Genomic DNA, 15353 nt, shown 5'->3' on the forward strand with positions numbered 1-15353 from the left:
GCCTCTATCCCTGCTAGTTTTCATCCATCTGTTGTGAAATTGTGCGTTCACTTTTTCTGTTCATTTTAAAACACTCAATTTTTTAAGCAAAGCACCACTTTATACTAGCTAATGGAATCCTAATCTCACAGTATTTTGATGTTTGTTTTTCTGAATCTTATATTGTTTGTCCTGTGAATGTGTTTAACGGTGTTTAACATTTTGTGTTTCAGATATGTCAAAGAAAGGAACCAAATAGTTTCTCAGATGCAGAGAACTGACAGTACTGTGGTCCTGGATGTATGCTGGATATCTTTTTTGAAGCTTCATGATACCTCAACAGCTCAAAATCCAAATCCTCGACAATCCAACTGGATCCTCTGTGGACGGAACACTGTCAAAAGTGTAACCAACTGAAAGAGAAAGGATATGCTTGATCATATGGCGCACATCGTACACACCAATTGCCACAGATATTGATACCTGTGTTGTGCCATCATTATTGACACAGAATAATACTTTGCCCTGATTGGAGCCTGTTATGAGATGCTGAATATTTACATTTCTTGTGTTTTGGTGAAACTGACCAGGGACCTTTCAAAGAGGCAAGTACAAATGTAAACCAAAACAACAAGTGTTTTATGGGCTTTTGGTAAGCTTGGACAATAAACACAGTTGGCCCTCTTTAAATAAGATATTGGAAAAGTCACTGGATTCATGCTTTTACATAACCACATGGCCAGCTAATGGTCATGTTATGAGTACGACCCTGCCTCACACAGGAAGCGGCGCAGGTCCTAATCCAGGCACTTGTCATCTCCCGTCTGGATTACTGCAACTCGCTGCTGGCTGGGCTCCCTGCCTGTGCCATTAAACCCCTACAACTCATCCAGAACGCCGCAGCCCGTCTGGTGTTCAACCTTCCCAAGTTCTCTCACGTCACCCCGCTCCTCCGCTCTCTCCACTGGCTTCCAGTTGAAGCTCGCATCCGCTACAAGACCATGGTGCTTGCCTACGGAGCTGTGAGGGGAACGGCACCTCAGTACCTCCAGGCTCTGATCAGGCCCTACACCCAAACAAGGGCACTGCGTTCATCCACCTCTGGCCTGCTCGCCTCCCTACCACTGAGGAAGTACAGTTCCCGCTCAGCCCAGTCAAAACTGTTCGCTGCTCTGGCCCCCCAATGGTGGAACAAACTCCCTCACGACGCCAGGACAGCGGAGTCAATCACCACCTTCCGGAGACACCTGAAACCCCACCTCTTTAAGGAATACCTAGGATAGGATAAAGTAATCCTTCTCACCCCCCCCCCCCCCCCCTTAAAAGATTTAGATGCACTATTGTAAAGTGGCTGTTCCACTGGATGTCATAAGGTGAATGCACCAATTTGTAAGTCGCTCTGGATAAGAGCGTCTGCTAAATGACTTAAATGTAAATGTAATGTAAATGTGGCAAGCTATAACTTGTGCCTGAGATCTGTATTTCAAGTCCAAGGAGTATTTCACATCAAGGACAAAGTATTTTTGCTTCCACCACCATTTTATAAAAATTGGATGAAAACATCAGTCAGTTTATGACAATGTATGGATCTGTATGTGAAAACACTGAATATGAAGATTTAGTACAGTACTAGCCACCTAAATGGCATGAGCTTTGAGTGAGCGAGCCTTCGTCTTTGTGTTGCATTGTTACAGTGAGTGGGTAGCTAGCTCACCATTACCTGAGCAGAAAAACATGTTTATTCATTTCCCAATTAAACAGGTAAATCTCCCTCATTGTTGTGTTTGTAATTATACTCAGTTTTCTCAGCAGAGTATTTCAGACTAACAGGAAAGTGTTGAGTGATTGCTGTAATTTATGTGTCAATGTTTTCATGTACTGTAGCCCTAGACAATTACACCTTGTATTTTTGGTAAGATAGCAACTCAACATCTTAATCCTTGATCATATGAAAAAGATGTTATAAAGTTGTCCATGACAGGGACAGGTTGGGTATCATCTTTGCTTTACCTTTGTCCAAAAAAATGGTAGTTCACCATTCCCAAATATGGTTGAACATTATTCCCAAACTAGGCCTATATTCAATTATTGGAATTCAAGAATAACAATATGGCTTGAGATTAAGTACTGTGTATAATGTATGTCATCACCTTTTGTACTACAAGCATTATTGAACATTATTGTATATTTATTAACATGAGTTTTGATATGCAACAATGTTTACATGCAAGTTCACATTATTGATGTGAAAAGCACACTGTGAATATACTCCATTAAGCTGAATTCTGCTGGAATAAGAAGTCTCCATTTATTGTTGTACATTTTATATCCAAAATTGTGTCCTGACATTTGTTATTTAATTTAAAAAACTGTACTTTATAATGGAACTGTTTTACAGTAACCAAGAGAGATATTTCTTATACAATTTCATAAAAGGAAAGAATTGAAGCATGTATTATACTTATGGAGCAGTTGTACATCTGTACATTTGGAGTACATTGGCATTTTTTTAAATAAGTTTGATGTTTTGTACAAACTGGATGTTTTTTCAATATCTGCTCATTTGGTTCTTGTCATTGTCGTTTTTATTTTTGTATTGAATAAATTGTTTTATTCTGAATGTACCAGAATGTGACATTATGATTTGACATTGAAAAGTCTTGAACAGGGTCCTGAACTATCCAGTTTGCACCCATGTTCATTTTATTGGTAACAGTGAGATAAAACTCAAGAGTGAATCATTCACAGACTTTACACCTTTACTTATTTCAGACTTTACACATGAGGTCACCATTCAGTGAACTGGGTTCAAAACTGAGGGAAGCATAATTTGTGATTATTATGTTGTGTCCTACAGCACCACTCTTCTCAGACGGGATTTCAGCACAGTTCGTTCCTTCTCTCTTCTATGTTGGAGTTTAGGCTCTGTTTGATGAGACCCAAGATCACTCTTTCTCTCATGCCAATCGGCGCTAGGGTATGAGGCGTAATGCGTGCTATACCTCGATTGTAAAATGTAATATTTAACTAACAACTGATAAGGCAATGCCGCAATAGAGTGATTATTGGGAGACTCGAACTGCTTATGCAACGAGAACCAGGAGTGACGACTTCTATGGGGAGGAGAGCGTACGATTGTAAGAGCAAACTTCACATCACACTTCTTTGGAAGAATGTTGTTGAGATGTGGAGGGAGGGAGGCAGTAGGGGGCACAATATGTAGCTACAGCTCAGACTGCTATGGAATGTTATGTTGAATAACTAGCTAGTAGAGTCCAGGGGACGGATTGGAAGAAATGCGGGTTGATGTGATCACGTGCTGCTACAATTGCCTATTATGTTTTGGTTGGTTGAGCATTTTTGTTTGTCGTTGATATTGCTAGATAGTTAGCTAACGAGCTAACTGCAGCAAGCTAGCGATATAATAATAACAGCAGCTAAACTAACTAGTTAGCTATATAGATTACATTCAATTCGGCTCCATTGTGGCTACAGGATCTACATAGCTCTCTCACTAACGTTAGCTAGCCAACCAAGCTAAACTCAAGTATATCGTAAATCGTTGAGTTAGCGGACGTGGCTAGCTAACTAGCTGTTTTAGATGCTGACCAGACGGGACACTTTGCTTTTTTAGCTAACCTAGGTTGCTAGTTAGCTATATAGCAAACAAAATGGCTAATGTTACGACACTAAATGTCCTCGGAAATGTCCCCGTTTTTAACTGTGCGTTAAAAACAGACCGCAACGTGAAATATTTTACTTGGCAAGAAAGACCGGGCAGCAGAGCCTACGGGTTGACGTCGCAATCGCGTTGTGCTTGTTTAGGCCAACAGAGGGGGCTGCTCTCTATAGCAGCTTCATTCACTCTTCTACTAACTACTTGCTCGCGATAGTTTTAGAGAAAACTGCTGTGGAAAACTCGGCCAGAAGCTAGCAAGTATCAAGTGAATCCACAACATCACCACAAACGTCTTTTCAAGCCAGGCAAATTACAATCGTTTGAGATACTAGCTAGTGATGTTATAATGTCACAATTTATTATATAGATAGATGATCTGCTCTATAAGGTTTTAAATAGGTTATGCTAGCTAACGTTAGCTATGTAGACTAACTAGCTAGGTTAGTTCACAAACGTTCACATGTAAACATGCAGTGGACGGGCTATTTTGAAAATATGATTATATTAAATGAATGCACAATTAATTCAGAGAATATTTTTGTAGATTACAATTTTAATGGTTTGGCATTATAATAAGTAGTGTGAAAATATATTTAGAAATGTTCATGGATAGCATTAGCAGTGGAGAGGAAGGAGAGGAGGAAGACTGGATAGGAAGAAGAGTGAAGGAGACAGAGGAGGAAAGGTAAAGATGGTTACAGAGCCTGCCAATTTATTATTCCAAACAATGTTTTTGAGATAAAATACAAACATGAAGCAAGCAATGGGAATCTGTTAAAATACTTTGGTTATCTAATAGTATGCTATTTATTAATACAGATTGGAGAGGAAGGAGAAGGAAAAATTTAAGGGAGTAAAAAGAGTGAAGCAAGGAGAGTGTAGAAGAGTGAGGTGGAAAGGAAGACGAGTGAAGGAAAGAGGAGGAGAATAGAAAGTTAAGAGAGTAATTAAGAGTGGCACAAGGAGAGTGAAGAAGAGCAGACAGAGGAGATACAATGACTCTTTCCAAGAAACGGAAATGCACTTTTTATGATAAACATGATGAGAGAATTTCCATTTAATACGCTCAGGTCAAGACGATAGAATGGTTCACTGCATCCTCTCTTTCAATTGGCAGCCGGGGAAGAACGGCAGTGGTAGAACATCAGCAGACGAAAAAGCCTCTCTGATTGCCCGTGTTGGTATGTCCTCTGTCACCACATTCTTCAAGAAGTGGTCCCGTGTGGCTCAGTTGGTAGAGCATGGCGCTTGCAACGCCAGGGTTGTGGGTTCATTCCCCACGGGGGGACCAGGATGAATATGTATGAACTTTCCAATTTGTAAGTCGCTCTGGATAAGAGCGTCTGCTAAATGACTTAAATGTAAATGTAAGGTAGAGCCTTCCCAAGAAGAATATGGTTTAGCTGTGCAGGAGGGTGTCTTTGCATACCACACTATGTGACACAATCATAGTTACAGATCTATGGACTGCACAGCACAACTGACATGGAAGCTTTATGAGCCAAAGTTTACATGTGCTAGGACAAAATGTGACGCCATAGTGAGTAATGTGTTAGTAACATGGGCAAGTACTTTGGTAACACAGGACCTAGACCAGGTTGAATTTGTGTCCCTGTCCATTGATGCATCCAGTCATGGACATGTAAAGCTGCTGCCAATACTAGTCAGATATGTAAGATATATGATGGCAGCACATCTGTGGAAACAAAACTGCTTGATTTTGTTGAATTGAATGGAGAAACGGCACAGGAAGTTGCAGCTGAGGTCCTGGTGGTCATCCAAAAATGTAACCTGGAAAACATTCTCTGCCGACAACAAATACCAACTTTGGAGGACTGAATAGGCTGGGGAGAGTCAATGTCCATACCAAAGTTAAAAATGCTCTGCAGTGGGAGGTGATTGGCTTAGGTTTTCCTGCCCACATCATTCATAACACGGCCAGAACAGCTTTGGATATGATGTTGAGTATCTGCTCACAAAGATATTTGAATATGTTCATATTTTCACCGTCAGAGTAGAAAGACTGAAGGGCTTTTGTGAGTTTGTTGGCCAGGAGTACCATAACATTTTAGGACACAGCAATGTTCGCTGGCTGTCCATGCTCCCTGCTCTAGAAAGAGTGCTGAAAATGTATGTGCCATTGAAATCCTTTTTTATTTCTGAAGACAAATGCCCTGTTGTCCTGCGAACAATGTTCGAAGATCCTCTGACTGAACTTTGGCTGGCCTTTGTCCATGGAAACTTGACTGTATTCAGTGACACGATCAAGATGCTTGGAGGCCAGGACCACTGTGCTGTGGACTCCGCTGCAATTCTGAGAAACGTTGAGGCAAAATTTACTGCAAGACGTGATGACAACTTCATTCCATTTTTGGTCAGAGGACTTCTGAGAGAGCTAGAGGAAAATGGAGCCATGTCTAAAGAGAGCTTTCTCAAAACATCCCACCACCTTAGGTAATGGTGGATGTGTACTGCACCGTTGAGAAGATCCCATGAGTAAGAATTTCACTGCAAGGTTTAGCCTAGTATCTTGCGCATGTCCAATAAACTTTGATTTGATCACATCTGATGTTATTCAGTATAAACCTTGATTTCCATCTTTCCATCGAAATCATCAAGAATAATTGTATTGTCTGTGTTTGTATGCTGTGAGGATGACACCCTAAGAACAGGTGGGTTCAAGAAGGATGGAAACCTAGAGTTCAACATGAGGGCCATTTTCTACAGGATACCCAGACACACACATCTGTATTAAAACTTAAACTGAGGGGGCAATAGCGCAGACTGAAGGGGTAACCCAGACACGTCACAGAGGCTATAAAGTTGAAGCATTCGTTTAGAATGTTTTCTCACCACCACATATGGTAGTGAGATGAAGTCCTGCCGCGGGTAATGGGAGAGGATGGAACTAGGTGAAACCGAGCCAACATTCTTTCTCATTGATTAAACATCTCAATACATTTTTATGTTCCCAAAACTAGAATCTGTTATGAACACAATGCACTAAGTTTTATAGACTTGACGCTTTGCCAAAGTAAAACATAAATAAAAAGTCGTTTAAAAGTGCAAGGTCGCATTTGTGCAGTCGTGCACTTCAGAAGAGGCGTTCCCTAACGGAATATGCAAATGTATGCTACAACGAGTCAATAGGATCTCGCGCTTGACTTTGACCAGCTCCTTGCTTGTTCGACCCACTATGCTTCCCACTTTGTAAACAACACAGATTAGTTATAAATGTCTTTGGCAATAGTTTCAATTTGAGGTGGCACATTTTTGGCGTTCGCATGCTTCCTAGCTGGAAGAGTTAGTACATATATATTTTTATTTAAACTTGATTTAACTAGGCAAGTGAGTTAACTAAGAACAAATTCTTATTTCCATTGATGGCCTACCCCGGGCAAACCCGGACGACGCTGGGCCAATTGTGTGCCGCCCTATGGGACTCCCAATCACGGCTGGATGTTACGCAGCCTGGATTATTTTACTTAATTATAAGGAATTCTTATCACTACAAGATCCCTGTAACACCTAAAGATGTGCAATTGTTTTAGATGCCATTCCCGCAGGTGTTGCTTTATTATTCAGGAAGGTGTCAAGGCCTGACCCTCGGAACATACCTAAGATTAACCCTGTTGACTCATCAGTAGGAAACATTTGTTTCTCTTTTGGTCCATCCAACAACAATACAAGCCTTCTTTCAGCAGGATACCTTATGTCATGCCTTATTGGAATGGTTTTATTGATCATATCTGTTGAAAAAAAGTTTGGGTGTTGCCACACACATACCCACTTACTGTATTAACAAAATTAAGGACGTTTAAAATAATATATATATTCATAAATATTATCCTGCCAACCACTATATGAAGAAAAAAAAAAAAAAAAGTTTAAGAAAAACATAAATTCAAATTGTAACTTTAGTAATGACCTCCCAGAAACGGTGTTGCATCTTTTTTGGCATTGTATTCATGTAATGAATCTGTGGCAAGACTTCAGTAGATGTATAATTGAACACACTTATGGAGAGATGTACTGCTTGGATTCTTTACCTACGATAGAAATAAGTTGAAACAATTTGATGTAATTAATTGTATTATTCTTTTGGCCAAATTTCATATTCACAAAACACCATATTTTCTTACCTTACAAAAATTTATTGAACGGTAAGACAACTATACTCTTCCAACAAAAAAAACGTAAGAATTATAAATGTGTGTGTATGTCCCTTAAGGTCCATGTGTAATGTGATATTGTACCCCCCTAGCCCAATTGTCCTTTGTATATTCTTTATACACATATCTCACACTTGTGTTCTCCCATGTACCTTTTGTATTGATTTGTTAATAATAATTTTAAAAAGGGGTTTTAATCTTAGATTAATTCTGACTATTTTGAGGAAGTATTACTGGCTACAGCGTCTCAAAATGGAAAAACAGTACAATTACCACTTTTTTCTCGTTTTTAAGCAAAGGACTTTTAAGGGAGTATGCGAGCACACTCGTTCGGTTCTACTAGGCTAGGCGCTAACCGAACTGAAGCATGCCCCTTTAGTACCCTCGTGGAGCCGGGTACGAGCCTACATTTACAGTTCTTACATGGAAAGCAATTATCTAAAAGAAAATTGGACAATATCTTTTTTTATTTTGAATATGACCTGCTTTTGTATAAACAGTCCACAATACATGTTTACAGACTGATGAAAGTAAAGCAACAATGAGGGGAAAGGCTAAAATAAAATAAACAATAGAGCAACAAATCACCTATGGTAAAACTATATTATTAATCACATTTATAAAAATAAAAAAAGTAAGCAGTACAGGGCTGAATCTGAACACAAGTTAAGATAGGTGTGTGTAAGATTCCATCCCAAATAATTACAATCAGATTCTCACTATCTTGAGGATCAAAGGGGAAGAACTCATGCACAGACAACATACAACTGTCACATAACTCAAGCCAAGTAATCACAAAGTACAATTAAGAGTTGTCAATCAGTTGTGTATATTTAAGTGAAATTACTTAATTTATGAAATTACCAATGCATTGTGGATTGATGATTCTACAATGACGTTCTACCCATTTTCCCCTATTGTTAAAATGAGAAAATAATGTTCCTCTAGTTGTCCAACATAGGAACATCTTGAATAATGTCCATTGCAAAATAATGAGACACTTCACATTTCTCATGGTTTTCCATCAATTACTTTCACAGCAATGAGTGCCTCAATCACTAGCCATAATCATGTAAAATAACTTTTTTTTCACTACCATGACGAACCAATCTTACAGAATATTGAAAACCTATTAATTTCCAAGTTCACAACTGCAAGACTAAATAAAATGCAAAACAGTGCCTTTCATACACATAAAAAGAAAAAACACATTTACCACACCAGGGACAGGCAGTTATTAAATAATGGTCCATTTCAATTGAAAAATAAATGTCCACAATTCAGTGTCTGTGTAATCTTGGTGCCTTTTATTTGGTTTAACTGATAAAATGTCAAATAATATTCAAATGGCAGGCAAGTCACCAAGTTTTGGATGTTCGGTGGGTATTTAATGCTTCAAACTAAGGGCCAAATACTACTGACACACTGTGGAAACTCAAAACTTTTGTTCAAAACTTGACCTTTGTCAAGCCGTGACTGTCATACACTGTCATATACCAAGTTGAGTCTCAACCCATATCTGATCATTCAATAACCAGGTGTAGACCCAAACCGCACAGTAGTGCATGAATTAACACCCCATATATTAACACTTTCTCTTGCTTTACATGTAAGGGTCAACACCTTAATGCCATTTACATGCAAATTACTAAAAGCTTCAGTGGTGAAAATAAGATTCAAGTATTGAATCTCTGCCATCATAAAAGGAAGCTTTCATGCACTCAAGCACCCACAATCAAGAAATAAGTGTGTTCATTAGTGTGTTGATAAAGGAAAGGAGAGTAAGCTATTTGCAGAGAATATCCATTTGGTACAATTATTGGATCACATATCTGTATATGTGTTTGTTACGAGGCCAAAAGTGGTACTCATAGAGAAGCATGGATGTAAGAGAAAAAGGCGGCTGTCTGGCAACATTAAGGCATGTATGCAGGAGGCGGCTGGAACTGGTTGGCAATGTCATAATCAGCAGGATATGTTTCACTGCTCTCCTCCATCTCTGAGAGAAGCTCCAGAGCCTGCTCTTCCTCCTCTGTGGGGTAGTGGCGCAGCAGGTTGGCAGCTGTGGCCAGAATAGAGGCTCCACCAGCCCCCGCCACCAGGTAAAAGCTGATGGCAAAAGTGACGTAGATGAGGGATCCGTGGTACTTCTTGTGCTGCTGCTGTAGTGACAAGATGAGCTCTGAGGCCCAGTAGCAGAACCCGATCACTGTGGCACACTGCAGCACTGAAAACATACAAAATAACAGCAAGCAGGAAAATAATTTTTTGATTTCCATTGTTTCTACCTTGCCTTGCAATTGTTTTCACACTCTTTAGCTGAAAAGCTAATTCCCTCCCCCTTCCACTGCCCAAACCCATTCATACCTGTGAGAATGTGTGCAAATGCGTATCTGCGGGTGATTTTGAGGGCAGGGTGCTTGGGCCCAAAGACATCCAACAGGAAAGCTGTCAGGCTGCACAGGATGCCCAGGAAGCAGAAGGCAGCAATGACCCTTATCAGTAAGATGGTCTGGGAGTTCACGCAGTAATCTTTAGGAAAAGTTCGTGATAGTTAACACAAACCACATGCCAACGTGATTTCACATTCGGTGCTCGAGCCAATGTTGACAATATCATTACTTACCCTCCATGAGTTTTGGGTCAATGTATCCCAGGACATCAGCCACTCCAAGCTCCTGCCTGGGACACGTCCCTCCATGAACTCGGACCCAAGCTGGTTCGGCCAATGCCGTACATAGAGCCGTGATGGAGAGTGCTCCGGGGAGGGCAGATGCCAGGCTTCGCTCTGGCTGCTTGGGTAGTGCGGTACCCCCTCTCCTTCGCCGGTTTCCAGGGACAGTGGCACCAGGTGGTGCATACATTGTCATTCAATTCCCGCTTTGTCTTCAACCAGGACTCAGTGCCTGATGTATATCTATGTTATGTCACTCAAAGGACGGACAGCTTTTGTTTTAACAATGCGCCCTTCCGCCTGTGAAATAATCAGCTCACCAAAACCGATAATGAAGGTCAACTGGTTACATTATTTGTAAAATAAATACGTTTTAACTGTTGGGTGTGATATGATAAATGACTAAGAAAATAGACCGATAATTTTCAGTCTAACTAGCTAAGATCTCGACCTAGGCCTGTTAGCAGCAGAAGTTAGCTATCTAGTTCGTTTTAGACGTATAACGTTAGCTAGCTAAGTATACAATCCTAATTGAATCACTTCAAACAAAACAGTAACGTGAACTGGCATAATAAATACAATCTGATGATATGATACTTACAATCTAAACCGCGAACATCAGGATTTATACTAGCTCTCACGCTAAAAACAAAAACAAAAGGCAGCCAATTCGCTAGCTAGCTTCCTGTAAAATTGTTTCCTTCCTTGTTATTCATCACAGACCAAGGTACTTTTGTGGTTATTACCGCCATCTACTGGGTTATTGTGCAGCTACACACCAGAAACACGTGCAATGTTCACCCTGTACTCAGGGGGGCGGTAATGAGCCAGATGGACGTTAGATTGGCAGCCAGCAGTAACTAAGATACGAAGAGGAAGAAAAAGTAGGAAGTTGAGGTTGAGCGTTTTTGGATTTGGTTGGTAAATGTATTTACATATACCGGATAACAATATCGTATTTTAAGTGGATATTAGCTATCTTCATTGTTAATGTCTGTATGATATTTGCATTATCTTCTTGGGGATACGGTTTTGTTGGTATCATTCATAGCTACGACTAGTTTGGTGGCTGCACATTGTGCTTATCAGTTGCCAGTAACTGCAAGATAGCAAGCTTGTTAGCAATGAAGGACACTTTGGCCCTTCTACAGAAATTCAACGCGCATCCAGATTCCCGCTGTTGGTATGTTGCATGGAACCCCAAGGGCACATTGCTGGCCTCGTGTGGTGGTGACCGGGCCATTCGGATATGGGGAAGGGAAGGTAAATATCCCAAATCCACTGTGTGAAATTAACCATATCAGAGGTGGAAAACAGAAACAATTAACCCCTTTGTCTGTGTAGGTGACTCTTGGGAATGCAAGACAGTGCTCCAGGATGGACACCAGCGAGCTGTCAGAAAGGTGGCATGGTCCCCATGTGGAAACTACCTGGCCTCAGCCAGCTTTGATGCCACAACCTGCATCTGGAAGAAGAAGAATGATGACTTTGAGGTGAGTCGTCCACAGACAATTGACCAAATGCTTTGTGATGATGATAGTAAGATATGGCCCGTGAGAGCATCACACTGTTTCTGTTTCTTTCAGTGCTTGACTGTGTTGGAAGGACATGAGAATGAGGTCAAATGTGTGGCCTGGGCCCCATCCGGTAACCTGCTGGCCACATGTAGTAGAGACAAGAGCGTCTGGATCTGGGAGGGTTAGTGCTGCATTAACATAGGAATACAATTCCTTGTATTTTTATCACATTACTTGTGTTCCACATAAACATTCAGCTGTTGTGTATCTGTATGTAGTTTTGAACAGTCTCTCTCCATCTTTCTCAGTGGATGAGGAGGATGAGTATGAGTGTGTGAGCGTGGTGAACTCTCATACACAGGATGTCAAGCATGTTGTCTGGCACCCAACACAGGAGGTACTGCCTATTTCATACTGTTTCACTCTTTGTACTAAATAGCAGCATTATATAATCCTTTCACACCCCAACACTATTGCAAGGCTTCTCTGGACTAATCGTTTCAGTATTCTGTACTCTGCATTCAGTGTGTTTTTACCCACTGAAGTTAAATGTTCTCTACGCAGCTCCTGGCCTCGTGTAGCTACGACAACAATGTGTGTGTCTATAAAGAAGAGGATGATGACTGGGAGTGCAGGGCGACCTTGGAGGGTCACACCTCCACTGTCTGGGGTTTGACCTTTGACCCAAGTGGCCAGAGACTGGCCTCCTGCAGTGATGACCGTACTGTGAAGATCTGGAAAGAATGTCAGCCTGGAGGTGGGCAAGATGCTCTGTGAATGTGTGGATGATGTAAGGGAAAAGGAAGATAAATGCCCATTTAACGCCTGATTTTTGTTTTTTTACTGAAGGCACAGACACGGCTTGGAAATGTGTTTGCACCCTTTCAGGGTTTCATGGACGGACAGTGTATGATATTGCATGGTGAGCATCCTCTTTATATAAAACATATATATTGATAAATGCAGCCACAGATCCAATTTAGTACTTATTTGTTGTACTCAGGTGTCCGCTGACCGGTGCCCTGGCGACTGCATGTGGTGATGACGGAGTGCGTGTGTTTAAGGAGGATGAGACGGCTGACCCAGACCAGCCTGTTTTCTCCCTGTCTGCCCATGTACCCAAGGCCCACAGCCAGGATGTCAACTGTATCGCCTGGCACCCCAAGGAGGCTGGGCTCCTTGTCTCCTGCAGTGACAATGGGGAGATAGCAGTCTGGAACTACCAGTCTGCGGTCTGAGAAAATGTACAGTATGCTGGGCCAGTTAGGACTTCGACATCCAGTGTTTAACAGTGCTGAATTTACCTTGTACAATTGAGGGTGCTACCAGTACTAAAATAGTCATGTATTTTGTTTGTCTCTTGGAATTTCCTGTTATAACATTAGGTTTCTTGGTCTCATGTGATACTGATAAGACTCCTTCCTGCCTGTGCACTTGTTCTGTGCTTCATAAATTGTGGTTTCAAGGGTCCCAAATGTGTATTGTCATAATTATGTATTTGAAAAACAATACAATTTACACATATTCCAAAGGCATTTTGTAATATCAATAAAATAAAATTGTTATAGCTATTTAATCAAAGTTGAGTGGTTCGGCACGTTTGGATGTCTAGGACTGGTGCTAGCTAAAATTTTCCAGAAACGTTGTGAGGGAAAGAAAGCATTTAATTGTAAGCGATGATGGAATACCATTGCATAAAAAAAATTACAAATTGTTCGTAAGGATTATTGTCCTCATATTAAAAGGTAGACTCAGCTATATGACAAATGCACAAAGTAAAATGCATAGTGAGTAAATTTCGGTCCTTTGGCTACCACGTAAGAGCATGAAGCAAACCCATAGACACCGTGTGAGAGCGAAGTCTAACACCTCGTTCATCGCAATATCTGCAGTGCTACTTGTGGCAACGTCATTACGCTAGTCTACCTTTAAATTGACAGTCAAAGCAGTCAGGTCAATTTGGATTATTTATTGTTTAAAAAAAACTGCACAAGCATTTTACAAAAAAAACAGGTAAATCTATTAATCATGTTGTTGAAACAGTTATAGTAGACACATCTTTATTCAATGACTGTTCACTAAAATAGTATGCTTCTTTCATGTACAATTCAAACCTTGTGGTTGACATCGCTAAATAGGTACTATATACATTATTCTCGACTGATCCAAATTCAAAAACTACTGTAGACCTAGAAAAAGTTTAACACTACCTCAAGAGCATATAAAGGGGGGAAAAAACGACTAGACGGTTTAGCAACAAAACCGACGCATGCAAAACTTTGGGTCAAAAAAGACAGGGTTGGCTAAGATTGTTGACATGTAACCTATATGAGCACTTGTCTCAAATAGTTAGTTGTTGGTTAGCTAATTATAGCCATATTAGCATAGACATAACACCTCAAAACAAGACATGGTATCAAGAACAAGATAAAACTAGCTGAAACGAGCCACCTACAATTCCCCATATGGCAGCTACTTGTCATTGTTGCTAGCTATCCAGAATCACAACGCTGACTTCTGCCCCATTGAAGCGTGCACATCGTTTTTGTGACGTTCTCAGCTAACCCGTGTATGCCTTACCTAAAACAAAACCAACAATCCCTACTGATCCCAGTCTGGGGAGACTTCTCTCCTTCTATAGATCCCCGATTAGTCTGAGTCACTGTCTCCATCACTTTCTGCCTCCTTCACGTCCACACTGAACTTATACTCCTGATCGCAGCCCATGTAGGCATCACTCATGAAGTACAGTGTGTAGTTGTGAATGCCCAGCACTGGTGCAACAAAGTCCAGCTTCACCTGCAGTGGGAGAAAGGGGCTCAGAGTGAGGCCAAGCACTGCTGACAGAGGGCATTCACTTTTAAGATTATTTGTCTACTTTGTTTTTACACCCACAAGCCATATGCAACAATTTTGTCAAACATATGCAGTTGCCTGCAGGTATTCATTGGCTCCACAAGATCAGATTGATGTGTGGTATTTAACTGACCTTGGCCTTCTGCTGCAGTGTCAGCCTCTTGATGGAGATCAGGCTGTTGGATTTGGGGTCTCCAATCACCACCCACCAGCCCTCCTCACGTTTCTGGAACAATAACACAACAATCAAATGTTAAAAAGGGCCATTGTTGAGTTTGTGCTTTTTGAACAAATCAGTATGGGAGTTCTGACAAGCTGGTGGTGATGATAGGTACCTGGGGGAAGAGTGGGGCAATAACAGGCCCAGTCACCTCCTCTTCTCTCTCCAACTGGACCAGAACCAAAACTGGACCTCCACTGTGAACCCAAAGATATGATCAGACACCTACTCAGTTTCTCTCTCATTCTCAATGTTC

General features: G+C 40.9%; 4 protein-coding genes and 1 long non-coding RNA gene across 6 annotated transcripts in view; 3 read left to right on the forward strand and 2 right to left on the reverse strand.

The window, feature by feature from the left end:
• The window catches only part of LOC139545461 (uncharacterized), a 40211-nt gene extending 37608 nt beyond the window's left edge, over positions 1–2603 (forward strand). For both annotated transcript variants that reach the window (XM_071353252.1, XM_071353253.1), the window contains one exon: positions 213–2603. Coding sequence is in view for 1 of the 2 variants with exons in the window: in XM_071353253.1 (XP_071209354.1) it covers positions 213–238 (26 nt within the window). In the remaining variant the exon portion in view is untranslated. The remainder of the gene's footprint in view (positions 1–212) is intronic.
• A 255-nt stretch (positions 2604–2858) lies between these two features.
• On the forward strand, positions 2859–9386 carry LOC139545467 (uncharacterized). Its single transcript, XR_011669074.1, has 2 exons — positions 2859–3116; positions 5824–9386. It is a non-coding gene; the product is annotated as an uncharacterized lncRNA (long non-coding RNA).
• LOC139545466 (transmembrane protein 127) lies at positions 8280–10700 on the reverse strand. Its single transcript, XM_071353257.1, has 3 exons — positions 10457–10700; positions 10198–10362; positions 8280–10057 (listed from the first exon to the last, which is right to left on the reverse strand). The coding sequence occupies exons 1-3, from the start codon at positions 10698–10700 to the stop codon at positions 9747–9749; spliced, it is 720 nt and encodes a 239-aa protein (XP_071209358.1). The 3' UTR covers positions 8280–9746.
• Positions 10701–11235: 535 nt separating this feature from the next.
• On the forward strand, positions 11236–14250 carry LOC139545465 (probable cytosolic iron-sulfur protein assembly protein ciao1-A). Its single transcript, XM_071353256.1, has 7 exons — positions 11236–11767; positions 11849–11997; positions 12091–12202; positions 12330–12418; positions 12586–12778; positions 12871–12943; positions 13025–14250. Exons 1-7 carry the CDS (start codon positions 11629–11631, stop codon positions 13257–13259), a joined length of 990 nt encoding a protein of 329 aa, XP_071209357.1. The 5' UTR covers positions 11236–11628; the 3' UTR covers positions 13260–14250.
• LOC139545463 (U5 small nuclear ribonucleoprotein 200 kDa helicase-like) overlaps positions 13976–15353 on the reverse strand; it is a 31103-nt gene continuing 29725 nt past the window's right edge. The window contains exons 42-44 of the mRNA XM_071353255.1: positions 15213–15294; positions 15011–15103; positions 13976–14820 (exon numbers count right to left, since the gene is read on the reverse strand). Coding sequence (XP_071209356.1) covers positions 14671–14820; positions 15011–15103; positions 15213–15294 — 325 coding nt within the window. The 3' untranslated portion in view covers positions 13976–14670. The remainder of the gene's footprint in view (positions 14821–15010; positions 15104–15212; positions 15295–15353) is intronic.

This window comes from Salvelinus alpinus, chromosome 19 (assembly GCF_045679555.1).
Source record: "Salvelinus alpinus chromosome 19, SLU_Salpinus.1, whole genome shotgun sequence".
Classification (NCBI taxonomy): domain Eukaryota; kingdom Metazoa; phylum Chordata; class Actinopteri; order Salmoniformes; family Salmonidae; genus Salvelinus; species Salvelinus alpinus.